General features: G+C 39.0%; 1 protein-coding gene across 2 annotated transcripts; it reads right to left on the bottom strand.

Annotated features, from left to right (window-relative positions):
- Window positions 1-1557: 1557 nt before the first annotated feature.
- LOC134668906 (sodium/potassium-transporting ATPase subunit alpha-like) lies at window positions 1558-23971 on the bottom strand. 2 transcript variants are annotated; one of them, XM_063526405.1, is made up of 18 exons: window positions 23721-23968; window positions 23110-23259; window positions 22621-22793; window positions 22213-22383; window positions 21761-21890; window positions 20963-21199; window positions 20361-20576; window positions 19704-19724; window positions 19108-19298; window positions 18822-18993; window positions 18296-18444; window positions 6064-6262; window positions 5610-5764; window positions 5064-5250; window positions 4409-4648; window positions 3791-3979; window positions 2729-2846; window positions 1558-1753 (listed from the first exon to the last, which is right to left on the bottom strand). In XM_063526405.1, the coding sequence occupies exons 1-18, from the start codon at window positions 23866-23868 to the stop codon at window positions 1639-1641; spliced, it is 2961 nt and encodes a 986-aa protein (XP_063382475.1). In that variant the 5' UTR covers window positions 23869-23968; the 3' UTR covers window positions 1558-1638. The 2 variants fall into 2 exon arrangements, with proteins under 2 accessions (XP_063382475.1, XP_063382476.1); XM_063526406.1 differs by lacking the exons at window positions 1558-1753; window positions 2729-2846 and having other exon boundaries at window positions 3861-3979; window positions 4395-4648; window positions 23721-23971.
- Window positions 23972-24034: the final 63 nt, after the last annotated feature.

Here is a 24034-nt window from a genome sequence, read left to right as displayed (position 1 = left end):
TTTATTGTCTCTAATGATTTCACCGTAACGATGTTCCTTAAATATTTAACACCAAGTAATTTGTGTTCGATTTATTTGTTAGTCAGAAGTTCGCTTTAAGTTTTAGATATATATTTTAACATTTACTTTTCCTCGTCACATCCGGTCCGGATTTGCAGACGCTGGTTGTCCTACCAATCCGGACCAGTTGCGGTGTCTTGAAAAACGCTTTAGTTCAGAAAGCATAAGAATATAAATAATCGTATTAGATTCATAATTGTTACTTATTTGCCGTGACTTATTTTTAAAAAGTGTTGTTCGATTAAAAGACTTGTCAAGATTGTTTACGTTTTTTCTAATGAAAAAAAAAGGAACTTTAAGCCCTTGCACGTGGATTTTAGAACTATCAGTATCATTTCACATGTTATGAAGTATGCGTATATTTTCGTCATGTATATCTTTTGGCTGTGTATTTAAATAAATTTGTATTCTGATTTTGATTATTAAAATAATAAGTTAATGTGCAATATGATTGTGATTTACAAATTGTTGGCTCAAGAGTATAATTCTGCGAACTGCCTGAAATGTTACCGTGAAAATGAACTGTTTATCGTCATTAATATTCATTTTGTAAATTGAAGTGTCTTAATAAATAATAATATATGTTTACTGACTAAGCCGATGAAATTGTGTAATAATGTCGTAGAGCTCAGTATATTTATAGTTGAGTACCTACATTATTCATATCAAAACAATTAGGTGATTATAAGTCAGATTAGTTCCTCCACAAAGTTTAACTGAGAGGATCATTCTTAACTAGAAATATTAGTAGGTAGTGTAAATATTAAATCAATCTATTGTGTGTAATATTTATTAGAGTTCTATTGAATTTTAATACGTGAATTTATTTACCCAATTTCGAAACTTCTTAAATGTACCTATTTACTGATCTACTATTTTCTGATACTAATATATTCTGCCACTTAATATTAAGGGATGATGGTATGTATTTGAATGAAGGAAGGTATCTTTTCATCTCATTTGTGCCTTACTTTAACTGGTACAGTCTATAAAAAAATCTATACAATATGACCAAAATGCGAACAAAAAAGATGTCACCGGTAACGTAACATGTTTGATCGTTTTGGTAATTAAAGTATGAGTTTTTACACGTGTACCTACATCTGATGCTAGAGTTAGACCAAGCTAAGTTGGCAGCGATTTTATAGCACAGAATGCGCATAAATAACACTTGCACAATCTGGGCTATCAAATCGCTGCCAACTCAGCTTGGTCTAACTTTAGGATGATGCCAGGCATTCCAGGCAAGTGGTGCACGTGTACTCTTATCTACGCATCCGGTGTACACCGTTCTTTGTGACGTACACAGTTGATCATGATTTATCGGTAAAGTAGCATTATTATCATTGTATAGGTAGGTACCTTTGACTAAGTTCTATTTGTGACCTGAGTGATGTGTTTATTGTTGCTCATTTAATTAGTTTAGATACTTATGACTATAGGTAAAAGGAGTATCACTGTGGGATCAAAAAGCGAGGCAAATAAAAATGGCTCATGTCTTGAATATTTCGTTTTATTTTTTTATAAAACCTGTCTATTCCTACTAATTTAGTTAACTTTATATTTTTTCTTATCTGTTTAGTAGTACGTGAGCATATTGAACCATCCACCAAATAACTCTCTTCTTATACAGTATCTTCTGAATTCGTCGAACACAAACATAAACAACGCAAAGGGGAGCGCCAGAAACCACCTGTAATTTCAACAGAGAGTTGCAGTTGCCAAACGAATACCTATTAATAGTACATTGTGTATTAAGGGCGGGAAATAAGAAATTACGAACGAGTGTCAATTTTAAGCCCGACGCGAAGCGAGGGCTTAAAATGTTCACGAGTTCGGAATTTCTTTACCGCCCGTGGCACACACAATGTTTTTCATCACACTTGTAAGGAAAAATGAGAATTAATAAAAACAAACTTCTGTATAAAACACTTTTCCGCCCTAGGGCGAAAATTTCAATTTCCCGCCCGCAAGCCCTACGTGTAAATAAGTGTTTTTCATCACACTTGCTCGGAAAAGATTTTTTCCGCCCTAGGGCGAAAATTTCAATTTCCCGCCCGCAAGCCCTACGTGTAAATACATCTTTTCCGAGCAAGTGTGATGAAAATTATAATGATTGATTTTATACAGCGATAACTCCCTTAGCTGCTAAATTTGTGGCTTCAGTGTATTGCACCACATTACGAGTGTTACTAAAATACATAGATAATGCCTTTGTTTATTTATAAAAATATTCATTTACGCTATTTATTTTACTCAGCGCCACTTGCACCATCCCGGGCCACTATCCCGGGGTTAACCGCCTGGAGTTACCATGGTTACCAGTACAATTTGGCACTGGGTTAACGGGTTGATCCCGGGTTAGTGGGATGGTGCAAGTGGCTCTTAGTTACCCGCTGGTTAGAAGTCGAGCATTATTTTGACACAAAATGTATTAAAGTAAATGTCTCGAAAATTTCTTCTAAGTATCGGGGAAAAGGAGAGCAGAACTTGAGCTCTCTGTTGGCTGATTGTCTAACACGCAGAGGTGCTAGTGTGGACTATGGGGCTGAATCTCATAGACGTGAAGATAGTGTCAATGTATGAACTTTTAACTTTTTGATTTAGGCCACAAGACCCTTCGATGCGCACGGTCTATGAAAAACTGCAAATTATTGCAAATCCTCACCATCGCAGACGTAAAGGGTATGCCTTGAAAAAGTCGTTGACGCCCGGGCAGTAGCAAACCAGGCAGGCAACGAGCAGCTCTACCACGAGACCCATATTCAGCACCTTGTTTTTCATGCCTGAAACAAACAATTAATTGTATCTATCGGTTATACCTATATTAAGTACCGCGACTTATAACTTTTGTTACCCCTTATAGCGAGCGTAGGTACTAATTAAGTACTTATTCACGGCCTAATTGCGGAACCGAAGTCGATCCAATTTTTTTTAATAATCGATCAGACTATAGGATGCCGCAAAATTGAGACGGACCAATCCCATACCATAATTGTGATTATGTGGTCGTTATATGTATCTATAGGAAATGCAGTAAGAATGTATTGTAAACATCAGTCACGTGTCTTGTCATGTGTGTGAACACTAAACTTAACTACGTACGAGCTAAGTAGGTACGTGATAATTCTTTACTAAGGTTATCTAGAACTATGTATGAAGATACATTCTCTATTAATGACTAGGTAGTACCACAGTACCTATGTGTAATCTGATGGTCAAGTGTACCTAATAGCTACAGATTTCCTTACATGTATACGTAGATACACCTTACTGTTAATAGTGTTAGGTATGTTTAAGTACCTAAATTAGCTTTTTAAATGTCATAACCCTGGGGGCTGTGTAATAAATAGGTAATAGTTATTGGTTTTACAAGGGGGCAAAGTTGTTGTTTAACTCGTCGTGCTAATATTGACAGGTTACCTCCTATGTGTCCCTATAGATCGCGATGGATGGCGGGGTACCATCGAAAGGTCGCGAAATTAAAGACATCGCATGGTTCCAAGACCTTGCCTGGAAACGCGCAAAGAGGCACAATCGACCAGAAGTTACTACCGAAATGTCTCCCAAGTTCAGCTGCCACAAATGCGGTCGCAAATGCCGGTTCCTCATAGGCTTATACTTACAGCAACGAGAGACATTGTCCCCGCATACAGACGCTGCATAAATCATCTGTCAAGATATTAAAGGCCTCATGATGTGGTAGTGAACAGGTTACCTACTGTCTTACCAACGTGAAAAATGGAATTGTATCTCGTCTTGCAGATGACTCCGTTCATCATCTGAGTGATGACGACGGCCACGAAGTACGCAGCCTGGCTGGCGCGCTGCACGGTCATGCGCGCCTCGTACGTCCACTCCTGCCCTACGGAGTCTCGGAGATCGCTCACGGCTTCGTTGTCCCAGTCGCTTCGTATGCCTGTAAAGCCAGAGTTGTTACAATGATTTAATATTGATCGTTATTTACTGGTGCTTTATACACACCACCATTAGGCAACTATAGATATCCTCTCGCATCGAATGATGGTCCCTGTTCAATTTTATATCCAGTAGTTGTCACGTACTTAACATGTTTGTATTTTTTTGAAGTAAAACACATTAATTAATTTATATATAAAAATATTTCTTAAATTATTATTTTTAATTAAGCCCAACAAAAAGAGACTTGTAGGAGTTGTCATTGGGACCAAGTTTCGGACCATCATTCGATGCGAGATGTAAAGGCAGGTATGTAAATAAAATGATACTTGTACTCGACCAGCCCGAGATGCATATTGCAGGCGTATTTGAAAGTTTGAAATATTATCCTCTTAAGTAGGTAGGTGATACGATACCTATCCAAATTTACCAAATAAAACATCAGGAAAGAAGCCGTGTTCAGCCATGACCACGAAGTATGCAAACATGCCGGCGGCCACCTCGACCAGCCCGAGGTGTCCGTAGGCGAGCCGCAGCATGCGCCCGGACACCAGCTGCTGGCCGCGGCGCGGCGGCCTCGCCATCACGTCCGACTCCGCGCGCTCGTGAGCGAGGGATACGGCTGGCCACATGTCCGTGCCGAGGTCCACGCATAGGATTGTCATTACTCCTGAAATGTGTTACCTACTTTTGTCATGATGTTTGCATTACGGTTCGGTAACACTGACACGGATCCGCGCGTTGAGCCGGTATGCAAACGGGACGTCGCTGTACTCGTATATGTAGGTACAAAGCGCTGCCTCGCGGATCCGCGTCAGTGTGACCGGATCGTTATTCCGGCTTTTTGCCACAACTCGCTAAGGGACCGCTTTTAAAAATCAAACCCCAAGAATTGGTGCGACCATTTTTATCAGATTATGTACACCTGAAATTACTACACAACTGTGTAATGAGAAATTCTGCGAGTAGGCAAATGATTTTGTAAAAGACGTGGAACCAAGAAAAATATTCCTAAAATGTATTTGTCAACGTATTATTGGAGCTCGTAAGTTCGTTAGTTGAAGCTTGTGTTCGTTTAAACTTACCCAGTGGCAGTGGTATTGAAAACAAGATAAACATCAGCACAGGGAAGATTTCCGGCACATTCGATATGAGTATGTAACAAATGGACTTTTTTAAGTTATCGAATATCTTCCGTCCCTCCTCTATTCCTGTGACGATGGTCGCGAAATTGTCGTCCATCAAAATTATATCAGCGGTTTGTTTCGATACCTGAAAAGTAGTGGAAACATAGTATGTAGGTACCTACTCGTAAATGACCTGTGGCTTGAAAGTGAGTGTAGAATATTGCTTCTAATGTAAATAATTGGCAGTTCTTTTAGCACCTGTGTGTGTCGTAAGTGGTAAACTGGGCCCATAACCTGCTGAGTGTATTCTATTGGCAGGGACGGAAACAAGAGAGTATGGTGAATTTATTACAAGTTCTGAAAGACTCTTGTCTGTAAGACTAAGAACCTGCCCTACTTGTGAGCCTGTTGTGCTGGATGATGCAGATATCGTCACCACCACTAATAATATGTCTCCGCGCCATTCAAGTAAGTATTAGACTCGTGTGTAGGAACCTGCCTTACTTGTGAGCCTGTGATGCCCATGGAGATGCCGATGTCGGCACGACGCAGCGCGGGCGCGTCGTTGACGCCATCGCCCGTCACCGCCACTATGTCGCCTCGCCGTTGACATGCTTCCACTATCTGTAGCTTTTGAGTGGGTGAGGTCCGTGCAAAAACTATAAAGTTACCAAACATTAGCATATTTAAAGGTAGATACAGTTTCTAAAGAGGTTTCCAAGGGGAATAGGTAAATACTTATACGTTAAAGAAAGTGTAAATTATATATAAAACTCTAACTGATACGGACGATAAAAATGCTGGATAGGTAATAAATACTGACAATAAGTCTATTAACGGTAACACCCTTAGCTGACCATTTGATTTACTTTAAATATTTACAAAGCGGTAAGTCAACTACTTATGTCACAGTATTTTACGATGATCCAGACACGAACAGGTATGTATAGGTAGGTACCAATTTCATAGTACTTGTCGATGGTCCAGTCGAGCAGGTCGGGATTCATGCCGCGCAGCTCTGCGCCCGTGATCACGTGGCACGCGGTCGTGGCGATGCCGACCTCGCCCGCCACCGCGCGCGCCGTTTCTGGGTGGTCGCCAGTCACCATCATTACGCGTACGCCTGCTGCGCGGACGCGCTGAATGGCTGACAGCACCTTATCATGTCAAAGAGCATGAGAGATAAGTTTAAAAATACGAGGAAATAAATACCTAACTTTAGCAGTCTAATTTGTCCTCTCGCAAATTTGACTATGACTACCCATACAACCATTTCTAGTCGCCGTTACGACGCGGTGTTGACACATCTTGTGTCGACACCGTCTGTTTCGGTCACAATTCCAGTCGCAGAGTCGTCGCCGTGTCGACACAGTTACCAGAAATGGGGAAGGGTCGACACATGACACAAAGTGACATAAAGTGTGGTCGCCGTGTGCACACATTGTTTCGGGTTTGCGACTACTTTATGCCAAAATCATTCGTTCATTTCGTTCCTGTCAAATGGAAACTGTCAGATGGAAAAATGCTTAAATAAAAATAAGTGACATTAATACGCCATCTCTAAAATGGATTACAAGACGTAATTATATATTGTTTGCATTTATATTACAATAGGACTTAAATTATTATGGGGAATTAAACTGCTCGAGTGATTTGATAAACTAAGTGTAATATAATCAACGCGCCACCACATTGTTTTAGTTTAGCCGGAAATGAAATTGTTTACTTCTCAGTGCCTGTGTTCATAACTATATTATTTGATGCATTTTTATTACTTCGATGCGTATACTATACTTAAATAACAGAAATAACGCTTTACATACTACGAAACTTGTTAATTATGATGTATAAATATGGTTTAAGGCTGAGAAATATTGCAGTCACAAAGTAGTCGCAAATGTTTCGACTTTGTGTCGACTCTGTGTTGACACATGACACGCGCTGTCAAAAGTAATAACAAAGTTACTGGATTTGCAAAATGGCTCCTTGTGTTCATTCGTTTTCAGATATTCTCAAAGTGTAAGAGCCATGCCGTGGAATAAAAAAAAGTTAATCCTCATATTTTAATCGCGATTAATTTAGTCGACCTAACATAGATTGAAATTGCATTAATCTGAATATTAATCGAATAAATTATCGATTAAATCTCGATTGAAAGTTGACAGGGGGACATTTTTGTACGTAAATGGAATAGGATTTGCATGTAAATATTTCCCACCTTTTCGGGGCGGGGACAAATGGGAACACACAATTTTCAGATGTACTCCCATTTATCCCCGTAGGGAACAGATGGAATAGGATTTGCATGTAAATATTTCCCAATTTTCCCACCTTTTCGGGGTGGGGACAAATAGGAACATACAATTTTCAGATGTAATCCCATTTATCCACACAGGGAACAAATGGAATAGTATTTGCATGTAAATATTTCCCATTTTTTCCCACCTTATCGGGGTGGGGACAAATGGGAACACACAATTTTCGGACGTAATCCCATTTATCCTCGCAGGGAACAGATGGAATAGGATTTGCATGTAAATATTTCCCATTTTTTCCACCTTATCAGGGTGGGGACAAATGGGAACACACAATTTTCGGATGTATTCCCATTTATCTCCGTAGGGAACAGATGGAATAGGATTTGCATGTAAATATTTCCCATTTTTTTCCACCTTATCGGGGTGGGGACAAATGGGAACACACAATTTTCGGATGTATTCCCATTTATCCCCGTAGGGAACAGATGGAATAGGCTTTGCATGTAAATATTTCCCAATTTTCCCACCTTTTCGGGGTGGGGACAAATGGGAACACACAATTTTCAGATTTAATCCCATTTATCCCCGCAGGGAACAGATGGAATAGGCTTTGCATGTAAATATTTCCCAATTTTCCCACCTTTTCGGGGTGGGGACAAATGGGAACACGCAATTTTCAGATGTAATCCCATTTATCCCCGCAGGGAACAGATGGAATAGTATTTGCATGTAAATATTTCCCATTTTTTCCCACCTTATCGGGGTGGGGACAAATGGGAACACACAATTTTCGGATGTAATCCCATTTATCCTCGCAGGGAACAGATGGAATAGGATTAGCATGTAAATATTTCCCATTTTTTCCACCTTATCGGGGTGGGGACAAATGGGAACACACAATTTTCGGATGTATTCCCATTTATCTCCGTAGGGAACAGATGGAATAGGATTTGCATGTAAATATTTCCCATTTTTTCCCACCTTATCGGTATGGGGACAAATGGGAACACAATTTTCAGATGTACTCCCTGGCGTGACAATGTGACGTAACGTGACAGGTGCGACATTTCGACAAGTCTCATTGTTGCTGACGTCACAGGCATCCATGGGCTACGGTTATCGCTTACCATCGGGCGGGCAGTATTCCTGTTTGTCACCATCATTGTATTATTTTTAAAAACTTTATTATATCGGCAAAAACATGTATTTCTTTTGCGATGTTTATGATGATAATGATGGAAATTGTCACAAGATTTCAAAGAACTTTCGGTAATTCTTGAGTTCTGTGTCGGAATTTCGTGACAATTGTCGTATTTCTTGTGACAAATGTCATTAGCTTCGCAAAATAAGTACTTATTAACTGGCGATATGGTGGAGTTTTTTTATTTATTAACATGTTGGTGGCAAACAACCACACCGCCCGTCTGATGGTAAGCGTTTACCGTAGCCCATGGAGGCCTGTGACTTCAATTACAGTGATGTAGACAATAGGGAATATTAGGCAAAGCTCTGCGTAGGTGGCACTAGTAGTACACATACAGTAAACAAACATGCGTCACTACGTCACTCACATATCGCCTATCGTGAAACACGACAATCGAGGGTTCGGTTTCTGCCTCTCTATCACTCTCGCATATTCGAGCGATAAAGAGGCGGATAACTAAATTTCGATTTTCGCGTTTACCGGTAGGCACTTGTTAACAAACCGCCTTGATGCATCAATGTCATATTTTATTGTCTTTGAAAACTTGTCAAAAAACAGTTTAAGGCACAGTATGTATAAGTTAGTCTATGAATTTACTGAGTCGGTAGTGCTGCACTCTGGCGGCAGAACATTGCAGTAATATACCCTATTGTTGGACCTGTCACGTCCTAAAACCTATAAAACAATATTCATGACGACTTTTATGACAACATGCGTAGCTGCCATCTTGGATTATAAAATGGTCATCATTTTCGAATTCTGCACTCCCTAAAACCTATAAATCGACATCCGTGACGACGCAAGTTATCTTTATTTTCAGATCTAACCAATTGCTACAGAATACAAAGGACAAAAAAAGAAGCAAGGAGGTAATGAAACAAGCAAAAATACTGATGATTCCTCGACGCAATTGGATGATTCTTAAATTGTGTCCAGATTTTCTTGTCATAAAAGTTTTTATTTTTCACATATAACTCACACAAGCTCCGTGACATTTCGACCTTGTAATTTTTTTAATGTTTTTGTTTATATATGCGTATCTCACTAGAATAATATAATCAAGGTATGTTTATGTTTGATGGTTGAAATAGTAACTCTAAAAATTATATTTGTGTCTTATATTCCTGCCGAAGACTTTTATTTTTCCTTTTCCTTCTACACAAGTTAGGCCAAGTAATAAGAATTTAGGGCTCTCAATTTTATCTTGACTTCTACATCAGTAAAGCTACGAGGCCATGTTTGGTATCGTTTTCGTATAAATTCACAGTACCAAATTTAGTTATGGTATCACATTGACACCATTCCGAAGTAAAAACATATAAACTTATTAAAATACTTTCTTTTAAACTCCTCTTCACGCTTAAACTGCTGAACAGTTTTAATTTAAAGGAACACATATATTTTGAGTCCCGGGACAGGACATGATAAGTTATGTCAAAAATCATCCTTTAAAGGTGTGAAATGTGGTGCAGGGCGGAATTCAGAATTGAATTCTTGAAGTTAATACTTACTGTTTAAGTTTAGGTTTGAAGTCATGTTTTTTATCATTTTCAACTAAATCAAAGATGTAGAATTGGGTAGGTAAAGTTTTTTGAAGATAGGCAAATTATATTTTTTCCCGATAGTATTCATTATAGCGATCACGGAAATGCAGCTCTTTTATTTTTATATCATTTTATTGATTAAATAAAAATTTTTAAATGATCGATATGACGTTTGTGAGGTGAAATGGCAGACTCGAGTAATTAATTCCTTGGCGCGTAGTAAATGGGACGAGATAGAAAAAAAATCGATGTCAACTGTCAGTGTCACTTAGCTCTCATTCCCGAAAAATAACGGACAAGCCTCATGTTACCTTGCGAATTGCTATTAATGTTATCATTGAGATTTTCGGCGACCTCAGCACGACCCACGGACTTCTGATTCCCCACGACATCTGCGCGTATTTGGACAAAGATTGAATTTACTTTCGATAACTTGGCACTGCATAAATTATTGGACAACGTTTTCTTCCCCACCCCTACACGACGGCCCCTACGCTGACCCTTGGACAGAGTTTTGCAAGAAAAATAAGCGAGTTCATACGAGATTGCGAGCAGATTCTACAAATTTGAAATTATTATCATAACAGTGATAAGCACAATGCCGTTGAATTAGAGGAGCAATGGCCGTACAGGAGTACGTATCCGTGAAATACATAGGTACAGAAAACTTTCTTCACTTGTGTTTTGATTTTTATTATTAAATTGCCATGAGCTGTTAAGTTCGTAAACAAGAAATCGGTCTAATTTTTTCTAACAATTTCAACCATCTGTTAGTTTTGTGTGGTTATCCTCATTTTATGAATGTTGTTCTTATTTTCAGGTGGATGTAAACATTCATTGGCGGTATTATACTGATGGCTAATTAGAACCATTGAGCCATGACATACTTCCTTGCAGTGTTATTCGGCTAAGCCTCGAGCATCCTGTGAATCTGAAGGATATAATTATTTCCATAAAAAAGAGCAATCGAATTAGGACCAAGATATCCCGAGAATCTAAAGACATTTTATAAAAAATGCAATAAAATGAAAATGGGAGACTCTCTTATTTTAACAATGTTACAAGATCATGACAATGTTATGGTCTATACTTATTAAAATTTTAAAACCAACATGTCTTTATCTTTGACTTGAAAATGTACAAATGATTTGGGTTAAGTTTTATGAAATGCAACTTATGCTAAAAATCTATTATTATTATATGTCAAATTATCGTGAACTCGATGTTGCTTAAGGCGTATCCAAATTAGTCAATTTTTCGCCAATCTGATTAAATTGCCCGATCGAATCGGGACGTACGGACGCAAACGCCAATTTGGCTCGCCGAATTCAACCGCCGATAATGACCAATAAAATGAGGTGCGGACACAAGAACACCAATTTGTGAGGCTAGTATTTTCGTTATGGGGCATTTTTTCAATTTAAATGGGTCTAATATCACCATAAATCTAAAATTGGAGATTGACGCCAATTTCATTTCTGATCAAATCGACCGATTTGATCAGTCCCGTCTGGATACCGCTTTAGCACCGCGAAAGGGCGCTGCGCGGTGCGCGCGGATTGACGCATGCGCGTACCGTATGCTTTGTATCTATGGTAATATAATTTTAAAAAATATGCAAATAAAAGGCGGCAAAGTTTATTCGCAGTGCAATACTCAATAAGTTACCGCTTGTTATTTTAATACTCGTAATAAACAAAATGAGTTCAAGTGACGAAAACGACCTGGAATAAACGGCATGCACCGCCTCGTTTTAAAGCAGAAGCAAACTTAATAATGAATAACTAGCTTCCTGCTAAGTCCTGGGACAAATACAACAGGACTTACGACATGCTCATGCTGTGGAAGGACACAAGAAGGACAGCCAAAACGCAAGAAACACCTACTCTGAAAGTGGTTTTTAGCGTATTTCTGTGACCAAGTGAAAACTAAAAAGCCATCTACATTTAATATAAACTAAGAATATGCGTTGTTTTTTTAATTGTATTCGCGTCACTTTACCCCTATTAAATACGCTTTACTAAATTGAATTTGTTTTATTTCCTCACATAATTTGAGAATAGTGCTTACTATGTATACCTCAATGGAAGCAAAAATGTAGTATTTTTGCGAGTTGATACACTTGCTACTTGTGTATAGTGGCAAATGTATTAAACCCGCAATCAACACTAATCAATATGTAAACAGGCCCCAACGTGAAGCACATTTACCCTACAGACATACTTATCCATATTGACCATATTTGAACCTCTCAACTCTCTTCAAGGGCACGCCACACAGCGTGATTCTATATACTGTTGTAATGTTAATGCTTAAGGATAATAATTTGTGGATTTTAAAATAAAACGAAACGAAATTTACTGGATTTATATTATATTATTTTGGATTTATATTATAAGTTTTCTAAAGTACAGTCGCCATCAGATATATTGGTGCAGCTAGGGTGCTCATAAATATCTGAACACGCCTCTATTATCAGGGCGTGCGTGTTCAGATATTGTGAACACCTTGCCGAGCCCATATATAATAGCCAATAACGACCTAGTTATTAACACTATTACAATCTTAATCATTATGTATGTATAATACAACAATCACGTTTATATAGTCCTCACAAACGTATAAGTTACCATTTTGGCCAATATATCTTCAAAGCTTGGCACCGAATCGCTGTTAAAGACTTTGGTGTGCTCAAATACGCTGAATTTGGAAAGTAACGTCTGTACTTCCTACAAGACGGTACGACGCACTTTGAGTTCATCTCTGTAATATTCTATTTCCATTCGAACGTTTCCGGGATCGTCTCCATCTATTGTGTTGATACTGAGATCCAAAATGACTCGTGTAGCAGTCCAAGAGTCGTGGTGGAGGTGTTAATGAAAATGTTCTCCAAGAAGCAGTGCCAAGTAGTCGAAAGCAATCGTTATCATTATCAAAATATCCGTGTTGATCGTGCTAGGGACGTTAAAAATACTTATTCTAGAAATCACACCGACATCCAATTACAAGAAAACACAAATGTTTCGTCCGACCATTATTTTCCAATTATTTGCAAGTTATTTTCCAAGAATGACACTGACAGTTGACATCGATTTTTTTTCTATCTCGTCCCATTTACTACGCGCCAAGGAATTAATTACTCGAGTCTGCCATTTCACCTCACAAACGTCATATCGATCATTTAAAAAATTATATTTAATCAATAAAATGATATAAAAATAAAAGAGCTGCATTTCCGTGATCGCTATAATGAATACTATCGGGAAAAAATATAATTTGCCTATCTTCAAAAAACTTTACCTACCCAATTGTAGACCATCCCAAATTTCATATAAATCGGTTCAGCGGTTATTGATTGTCCGTACAAATTTTCACGCCACTTTTCACACCTTCAAAAGATGATTTTGGTTATAAGATCTATCCTATGTCCTGTTCCGGGACGCAAACTATTTCTATACCAAATTTCAACGAAATCGGTTCAGCGGTTAAGCGTCAAGAGGAGTTTAAAAAATACCGGCCAAGTGCGAGCCGGACTCGCGTATTAAGGGTTCCGTACATTAAGTCCGCCTCGCGCTTGGCTGCACATTTCTAATAGGTTTTCCTGTCATCTTAATAATCGTGATAGGTAAAGGACTATTTTGTGTATTTTTTTTTCAAAATTTATGACCTAGTAGTTTCGGAGATAAAGGGGGGGGGGGCAATGGTCATTTTTTGGGTATAAAATCAATTTGTTTACGTTATATGTCCGTCTTTGGGTCTCTAATTTACATATAGGGTACATCGCCAATTACTAGCCACCCCCCAATTACTGGCCACTTAATTTGATTTCTATTTATAGGTGAACAAAGTTCATTTTAGTATATAAGGTACGAAAATCCAATTATTAGCCAGTTTTCAATTACTGGCCACCTATTCCAAAAATGAATTCTATTTACAGATAAATAAAACTCATTTTCAGTATAAGGAAAATGGCCAGTAACTGAAATTTATCCACAACCCACTCGTTCAATAACTGGCCGCCTCTTACAAAAATGAGTTCTATTCACCTATACACAGAATTCATTTTAGTATAGGTGGCCAGTAATTGAAAACTGGCTAATAATTGGCGATGTACCCTATGTACCAAATTTCAACTTAATTGGTCCAGTAGTTTCCGAGAAAATAGGCTGTGACAGACGGACAGACATACAGACGCACGAGTGATCCTATAAGGGTTCAATTTTTTCCTTTTGAGGTACGGAACCCTAAAAAAATTGTTTTTAAATTTTGTGGAACACGGCCTAGCACCTTCACTGATGTAGAGATCAAGATAAAATTGAGAGCCCTAAATAAAGTTTCAAGAGCGGATATCTCAAAAACTATTCAATATATGGAAAAAATTGACTAAATAAACTTGTAACAAATTAAATTAACTTTCATTTTCTATAAGTGGCCATGTCGCTACGATGCATAGTTTCCGAGATATAATCGAAAAACCGGAAAATGGGACCTTCAAAGCCCCCTCTCTCCCCCCCGCTCAAAGGCTACGGCCGAGGACTTTTGATATGTTCACCTCCTAACTTGTCCAAACCAAGTTAAGGAGCCAAAAATTGTGTTCTGAGCATTTCCCTCTACAACTTTATTGAGCATTCGTTGCCTGACCTAGTAGCGTATTGCATTTCTTTAAAAACTTTTCTGTAAAAGGTTGACGGGTGTTGGGTGTTTATATGGTTTTGGTCGATTTTTATCATTCGCATCGCCCATGATGACTTACTAGAATTACGAGCACACGAGACACTAATAGTAGTTTGACAAACCTTGGTTTTCAAGAGGTATTTTATATTGACATTTGCTGTCACAAATTTGCTGTCAGATTTAGTCGCAAACCGCACGCAAAGTGCACACAAATGTGTCGACACTGTAACTAGCCGTAAGCCCTATCTATAAATATAAAACATTTAAGTAATAAAAAGCCTTAATTATGAAATTGAATTAGATTTTACTCATACTTCAATATAAATATTAAGTTAAAACGTTTGATAACAACGCCATCTGTGGGCAGTGGAGGGAATTAAGTTCATAACAAGTTATGTATTGACCGACGGAGCGTTATCAACGAGACACCTAACGTTCAAGTAGTTGCGTAAGAAATCCATAGATGGCTCTAGGAAGTGACATCAATCAAAAATAAATCTTACGTGTGAGGCACAAGGGCTACACAGATAATGTGTCGTTACGACCTTTGGTTCTGAGGTATCAAATGTCTCAATTACAGAGCGTGTCTGAACTACTTCGTCGGGCCAAAATAATTCTTAAGTGAAAGATGTAAGGTTGATTTTTGTAGATAATTCGTTGAAGATAGGTATCATTTTCAAGGTGAATGTGACTGAACTAAGGGTGGAGGCGCAGGTGCGCTCGTAACTCGGACATGATTCTTGGAAGAGATGTCTGAGGTAGGCAGTTGTTCTGTCTCAACTAGGGGTGGCGCGCAGGTGCGCTCGTACTTCGGACATGATTCTTGGAAGAGATGTCTCAAGTAGGCAGGTGCAGCACAGATGTTTTGTCTGAACTAGCGTGTCTGAGTTAGCAACGAATCATATAAAAGGGCTGAGAGGAGCGGTCACAAGTTTAGTTTATCTTCAGCATCCGGACCGACACCTGACTTTGGTTTTCATAAAGTGCGTCAAAATTACTGGTGAGTGGAAAAACTCTGTTCATTTTTCTAAGTGTTTGGCTTTATCGAGGAAAAGACTATGTCTTTGTCTCATAGAGTTAATATTTGGAATTCGTATCTTTGTTTGGCATTGTGGAAGCAATGTTTTGTTTTCATAATGTTTAAGCTTGGGTATTATTCGAGCGGAGTATTTTCACTTTGCTATTAATTTTTAATAGGAGTTTTGTAACGAAGGTTTAGAGTCTAGTGAATACTCTGGTTATCTATCGTTGGCTTTCGGGGACGAATGTTTTCGGAAGGCTAGAGTTAGAAGATGTGTTATTGTTCGGACAGTGCGGGGTCAATACTTCGTAACGTTGGAATTTAATGCATCTGTACTGAGTATTTCACTATCATTTTGGGCCTTCTTGACATAGAAATCAATTAGATTCAGTTTAGTTATTTGTTTTAAATATAATGTCTATTATATGGCATTATTATTGAATAATTAAGGATAATTGTTTCAAAATTGTACCCGAAAACTCCTAGACTATTTTTATATATTTCGAAACCAAATCAGTGTCTAGACAGACAGTTTGTCTAGCCTTTCATCTGTTATCCTAACGGTGACAAACGACGGATGGAAGGAGGTTTTTCCTATTTACCAAGATGAGGGTTGGCTTGGGGCTTATCTTTTTACCTACATAGAAAGCCAAATATCTCTCCCTCCTTGGTCTACCGATGTCCAGCTGTAGCTAGTAAAATGGGAGATTTCACGTGTGAATCATCTGGAGTAATCCGGGCCCATTTGAAACCTACAGTATTCGGGGACCTCGTATATTAAATATATTTATTTATACCATTCTTAGACACAATAGGGTCGTCCTACCCGAGTTGCCACCCGGTCTTTGTACCAAATGCCTCGGGGGGGGGCAATAACTCGAGCCTATAGGTTGAAATTCTCAGAATCGCTCGCTGAATGATTACAGCTTCTCGTAGGGACTACACTTGCGTATATTCCAAAGTACCAGGTCAATGGTAAGAATGAACTGTGCTTTGGTTATACTAGATTAGGGACAGTGGTTAGAGTTAGGGTAGAATCACACACTCATTTGTTGTTTTTTTTAGGGTTCTTTTAGTTCTAGTTTATAAAATTGATATGGTTGATATAATAATAATATATTTATTTTTAAGGGTTTAAAAATATGGATTCTTTATCCTAAAATATGTGTGTTTAAAAGGTGAAGGTTCTACTGTCTAAATCTTCCTATTTTCTAATTTATATGGGGATCATTAACGGTTTTATAACATTTCTATTTTATATTTCTGGTTTTCTGGTGTGGGGACGAAGTACTGAGTGTTTCAATCAGGTTTTCATGATCAATACTTAAATATCAAGCTGGGTTTAGGAGTACAGGCTGGTCTGAGATGGACGGATCGAAGATTAGTTCTGTTTTAGGGACCCCTTTGGCAAGACAAGAGTAGTTCAATGGGAAAAGTTGAGTGAAATAATGCTCATCTTGATATTTCAGTTTCAATAAACATAATAATTAGCAAATAAACTCGGTACTTTGTTTATACATCTAGAGAACTAGGAATTCTGACTATATTATCAGTTCTGGGGAATGGGACTAAGGGATTAGTATCCCTAGCTTTTGAATATAAAAAAGATAAGTAATTTTGATGACTGATGGATACTTTGGCACTTCTTTCCATCGTCATCTAGGTGCGCATAGGTTCCGGAGTGCTGGTCAAAGCCCGTCTGGCTAGAGGTAGGGTAGGTGATCCGATTGATATTGTTATCGGACTAAGAGCTCCCAGACCTGTATCGAAATATGGAGGCAGTATGTGTGAGTAAATCACACGTCGTTTAGAAGATGATAGTTAAATATAATTATCCTTAAAATGCTAGGGAGTAAATGAGCTTACCTCAGGAGTGCTGCCTCTATAGTACCCCGGGAGCTTAATAGGCGTAGCAGGATTTTACCAAAAACATTTTTAAATTCATATTATATTCATACCATTCGAATATTTAACAAAAACAATAATATCTTGCCTTGAAATTTGTTCAATATACTGTGTCTGAGACTCAATTAAAATACCCTTCAGATTATTCTTTAATATCATAAATAAACATATCTTCAGTACCATAATTATCTTCTTACAATCTAGGTAAAGTAAAATAAAATTAGAGTCCAAAATATAGCTGTTACTCATTAAAGAATCTGGGGTATCTCGGTTCACTTCAGAGGGGTCCTAACTACTAGACTAGACGATCACGTGGCCAAATATTAGTGTAATTAGGGAATTATGTATTTATATATTTATTTATATAGGTTAAGGAAGGGGGAGAGTGACAACACCTTGTTACGGAAAAGTGTAGACACGGCGACGACACTTTGTTTCGAAACAATTCTAGACACATTGTGTGGACTCTGTTACGACACATCTGACATTTAGTTACCACTTTGATGATTCTGCGACTGGAATGGTTATATGGGTAATAGGTAATAAAAAAGGCCTTCACTGACCTACCAACGAGGTCTATTTACCTCTTTTCTTGGTGGATCCATTAGTCCCAAGATTCCGACAAAACGTAATTTGTCCACTGGAAAATTAGCATCTTCGGCATCGAATTTATAATTCAGTGGAAACTTACTACTATCCAAAACTAGGTCAGCTAACGCAAGAATCCTTTTACCTAAAACAAAATTGTAATTATTTTACTTCAGTCCAGCTATTCCATAGGAGTAGAGGTTGAGAGTATTAGTAGGTATCAGAGATAGCAAGGAAAAATGCTAAGCTCTCCGAAAAATATTTTACTAGCATAACTAACAGGTCCCCAGACTGAGCATGAGTTACACTCTCGCACGCGATTCCATACTTGAAGTTCCGCAAAATGAATGGAGTTGCGCGCGAGAACGCAATTCATGCTAACGTCAAATTGTAGTTATCTTCTCGCGAGCAAAACTACCTATTGCACTGCTTTGCGAATTTTCTTGTGCATCCAATATCTTTGCATTGCTGCTAAGTTAGACATTGGATAGGTAAAAGTAGTTACATACTCAAATATTTTACCAGTTTTGGCCATTTCTACTCCAGCAGAGTCTGCTCTTTCCTTCATTTCTCGGGTGAAGGCCTTTGTATCTTTATCCATGGCTATTGTGTCACACCGAGCTATAATAATCTCTGGAGCTCCTTTCATTAGAACTAAGTATCGCGAAGTGTTTTTATCCAAGTGCACACTTACCTGCCACAAAATAATAATATTGATCTAAAGTTAATTGTACCTACCTAAATATACTTATTACATAAAGGTGCACTTTTTGAGCATGAGAAGTGAAAAGAAGATTTAATTACGTACTTGGTATTTATACGTAGAGTTAAAAGGTATCTCCGCTACTTTAGGATTCTGGTTCCTCAAAGACACTGGGTCACCGTGTTTATTAACAAAATTCAAGATGGCGGACTCGGAAGCATCTCCATGGATGGTGCCGTCGGCTTTGAATGTGGCCCTGCTGCATAGGGCTCCACATCTGATTAGAGCAGCGTAAGCTAACGACGATTGGAAAAATAAAGGTAATATGAAAGAAATACGGAAAATCTACACACAATCACTTTCGAAATCAAAAGCTAACAAGAATACATAGGTAGTCATATTATATACAAACATCAAATGATTCGGGAGCACCATGTTAGTCTAAAAATGCCACTAACAACAAACTAAGTACAGCAGGGTTCCCCGAACAGTGGCGGCCTGGTGCTCCGTAAACAGTAAATAGGGGCGACGTGAGCCAGTCCTCTTCACTATGTCTATATATAGTAACTAGTATTCACCTATCTATTTCGAATAGCTATAGTTTAGGGCCCCGAGATTAAATTTTAATCTTACAACCTAGGGTGTCGCGGACTGAAAAAGGTTGGGAACCCCTGAATTTTTACGTACTACGTGTTATTTACCTTGATTGTTGCGCATAGCATCTGGAAATAGAAGCGGAAGGTTAACAAATGTACTTATACCTACCTACTACTAATTTAATAGGTACGAAAAGTGTTAGACGAGTTGAATGATTTGTAGCAAATTTAAATTTTACACAGATTATTTACGTATAAGACAATTTTTGCTACGGGCCACCGTTTACGAGTTATTTATGAAAAACAATTAAGGATTTTTTTTAGATAATATTGCAATATTAAAATCATATCAAAATAAAATGAAAACTTTATCAAATTGTGACAGCAGAATCAGCCTCTCAGTAGGCCTAGCTAGTGGGAAAGCAATGCTACGGGCTACGACTACGGCGTAGCACTCGTAGCACACAATGTCCATTTGTCTAAAGTCAGTGCCAGCGTGAGCTACGCGTTACGAGCGTAGCCGATAACATGGGAAAACCCGTATGTAGCGAAAAGCGCCTACGAATACAGAACCCGCCTAGGGGGTCGCTGGCAATTAACGTGTTAATGGTAAGGTATATTCGGGTAATTACTAATGTCAAAAACCGTTGGATAATTATTCCGAAAACGGACTCTTATTATAATGGAATTTTGGGTCATTTTCATCTGATTTTCGGAATTATCCGTTATACGAAATTACCCGAATACACCTTAATATACTACCTTCAAAAGTCGTTTGCGATACTGTCACGGTTTTGTTCCACGTCCACACATCGTACACGCACATTTTATTCTCAGTAAGGGTACCAGTTTTGTCTGAACATATAGTAGTGCAAGCTCCTAAAGCTTCAATGGCGTCTAGGTTCTTTATCAGGCAGTTCTTCTTGACCATGCGTTGGGCGGTTAGCGTTAGCGATGCTGTCACTGTTGGTTGCAATCCTGATGTGATGGGAGACATACCAAGTCAAACACTATTTAAGTGAACTCGCCTGCGGTACTGTCGTCCACACGGTTAACTGTTCATCGGTAAACCTTATTACAAAAGGTATAAGGTCCACCGTTGGTCAGTTAAGAGTGTCGCTGCTTGTACCTACATTTTTTTTAATTATTATTACATTTTTTACTATAGATGGAAACAAATATTTAAATTTAAATGAATTCAAACATCACTATATAAGTCGAATCATAGCCACAGAAACATAAAAAATAAGGCTTACTTAGTAATTTATGTTTTGTAAAATAAAACACAAAGGACGGCGGTCGGTCTAAAAAAATCAACAAATGAACTTACTCAGAGCCAGTTTTAGCGTCAAGTCCATTCTCACCTTCAGGTATATTAGCAACAATGATTCCAATAACGAATATGATGGTCTGCATGAACGGATAATCCAGCGCCAGCGACGCGCTCGCCACGAATGCACCCAGGCACAGCGCCCAGATACACATGTAGCGCATGAACCGAGATATCTCCTGGGATAGCGGGGACGGTTTGGGCTGGATTCTGGTGGCTAGGCCAGCTACGCGACCTAAGGCCGTTAGATCGCCAGTACACATGACGATACCTATAAATAAGATTTAAATGAAAATGAAGTGGAAGGGGTAGACCTCGGCGGACTTTATCAGATTGGGAAAATCCTGAAGAAATGAGGAATGTTATGAAAGTGAAGGAAGCGAAAGAGGTATGTCAGGATCGTCATCATCATCATCATCTCAGCCATACGTCTTTTGAGATGACCACTGCTTAACATAGGCCTCCCCCTTGGACCTCCATAGTGACCAGCGTCTTCCGGCGACCTTAACAAGGTCGTCTGTCCATCTTGTGGGTGCACGTCCTACGCTGCGCTTGCTATAGTCCGTGGTCTCCACTCGAGCACTTTTCGACTTTTCAGGATCGTAGCAAGTGGAAATCCGTGGTCTCTGCCTACCCCTCCGGGAAATAGGCGTGATTATATGTATGTATGTAAATGCAAAACCGAAATCCGGTCCGGAGTCGCTTTTTTTTATTCGCTTAATTATAATGGTGCAAATTATAATGATGGATGTAAGAGGCACAAAGACGCTACCTACGCCTGCAAGTTTGATGACGGAAACGGGGAAGATGTATGACAATTTTTATGCTATACCTGTAGCCCAGCCTTCGACACATTGCGTAGAAAAGAAGGCGACATTAGGGGACTCTAGTATGTTGGCAGTGCCTTCCGAGTTACTTCGACATACTGCCACAGACTCGCCAGTTAGCGATGAGTTATCTACCTGGAATCAGGGATCGTTACCGGTGTAACTAGAAATCTGAATACCCAAAGGCAAGTTAACCCTTTTTAGACAACTTATTTTGAACAGTTATGATATTGCTGAAGGGGCGTGATAGGTATTCACGTTGACTGAGCGTAGGTATATGAAATATACCTGTTCAACTTATTTTGCCGGCTGTAATCCAAATATTATCTACCGGAAAGGTTTCTCCAGCTTCCATTAGGAAGTTTGACATTGGCCTCAGCGGCAATACCTACAATATCTAGTCTTTTATGTAGCATACTTATGCCAAAATATATTAAATAAAACGTATTTAACTCACTTTGAAACCTTTACTGTCTATGACGCGAATGTCAGCTGGCACTATGTCCCCAGCTTGCACGCGGACCAAGTCCCCTCTGACTAGGTCCCTGACATTGGTGTCGACGTTCAGCACGCCATCTCTAGTGCACTGGGCGTATGTGGGAATCATGTTGTTGAAAGTTTTCATTATCTGGGGAACAGTCGAGGCTCGAGGTTATACATACATTAAGGTATACCTACAGACTTTTAGAATTGCCTTGTGCTGAGCGCGTTGGAAGGTCACTTTGCGATTCAAATCAAAAACATAGACGACACTTTGCGCAATACTTAAAATGGGGGGCCCCTGTGTTTTCTTATAGGGTCACAGGAATAAGTATTCCTATACCATCACAAAATCTGAGAAAGAATATCACAAAAGGCCACTTACCTTCGAACTTTTGTAGTTCTGAAAAAAGCTGAAAAGTCCGCAAATGACGTCAACAGCTATGAGGACGCATCCCAAGTACAAGTTGTCGCGGCTCGGGATCGGTTTTGATGACGCTTCGAGGAGGTACGCGCCCAAACACAGTAAAGCGCCAAGCCAAATCAATACGGAGAATCCTATTATAAGGGAACGTCCGGTCAATGGATTAGAATGTTTCCAGTGGTTAGCCTACGCTCACTAATACCTACTATTTTAACAGCATTTAAAGCTGACTAGTCTACCACTACTCAAAAACCGTTAGGACGGTTAGAGATCTTCCGATATAATTCAATATAATTCCGATTCTGGCAGAGCAGTTTTGTCTACTGCGTTAGAAGCGCGTTTTCGCAAAAACAAATGACTAAAGCTGTTAGCATAAGCGGCAAAGCGATCTGTTCCTCGGCTCCGGTATTAAGTTTCAATCAGAATCTGTAGGCATAGGCATTTATTTACCTGTACACATGGATTTTAAAAGTACTTTAGGCCACCCGTATTGCGTCGCGGGCGTCAGCGCGTTGTGCCCGTAGAATTTCAACAACTCGGCGGCCTTCGCACTGGTCAGTCCATTTACAGGGTCGGTTGTGAATCGATTGTAAAATTCCTCTGTAATTGTCGTCATTGTGTTATGGCTCCTCTACAAGATAGGCCAGCGGCGGCCACTCCAAGGGACGCATTTATACGTTAGAGGGAGCAAGTGATATTGCTATCTCATTCTACCGCATGGCTGCGTCCCTTGGAGTGGCCGGCGCTGGCCCGTCGTGTAGAGGACCATTAGAATAGCCTTGCACCTTAATTACTTGTCAGTATAATATCGATACAGTAATGCAGTGTTTCTTACGCACATTGTGACTCATCTGCCCAATTGGATTCGCAACGTAGGCAATTGTGTCCGGCTGTGAATATGACTTCTTGAATGAATTCATTCTTAATATCTCCGCTCACTGTACTACTACATCTCTGATAGATGCATTCGTCGCGTAGCGCAGTTTTCGCTAAGCTTCCTAGGGCGCGGCGTAGAATACAATATACGAATATAAGAACAAATCAATTCAACGAACACTTACTGAGAGGAATGAGATGTGCATCCGTTTGTATCTCCTGTTTCAGCAAATTCAACCTAGTTGTGCTCAGGTCTCTAGACCGCAGCCCTTTGGGATTGCTAGGACGAAAGAAGTCGGTGATCGACGCGTAGCTCGAAGTTCTAGCATGCATAGCGATAACGATCTCAATAACTATTGATAACAATAAATAGTCATGACAATCAAGGAGTCTAGATTGCCCGAATTGATTGGCAAATCTAGATGGCTGATTCATTAATTAGGTACGTAATTTTAATTAAGGTGGGTAATTAAGGAAATAATATTTATAAAAAAAAATA

The sequence above is a fragment of the Cydia fagiglandana genome, chromosome 11 (assembly GCF_963556715.1).
Source record: "Cydia fagiglandana chromosome 11, ilCydFagi1.1, whole genome shotgun sequence".
Lineage (NCBI taxonomy): Eukaryota > Metazoa > Arthropoda > Insecta > Lepidoptera > Tortricidae > Cydia > Cydia fagiglandana.
Note: the sequence above shows the minus strand (reverse complement) of the source record. Positions and strands in the feature narration are given on the sequence as shown.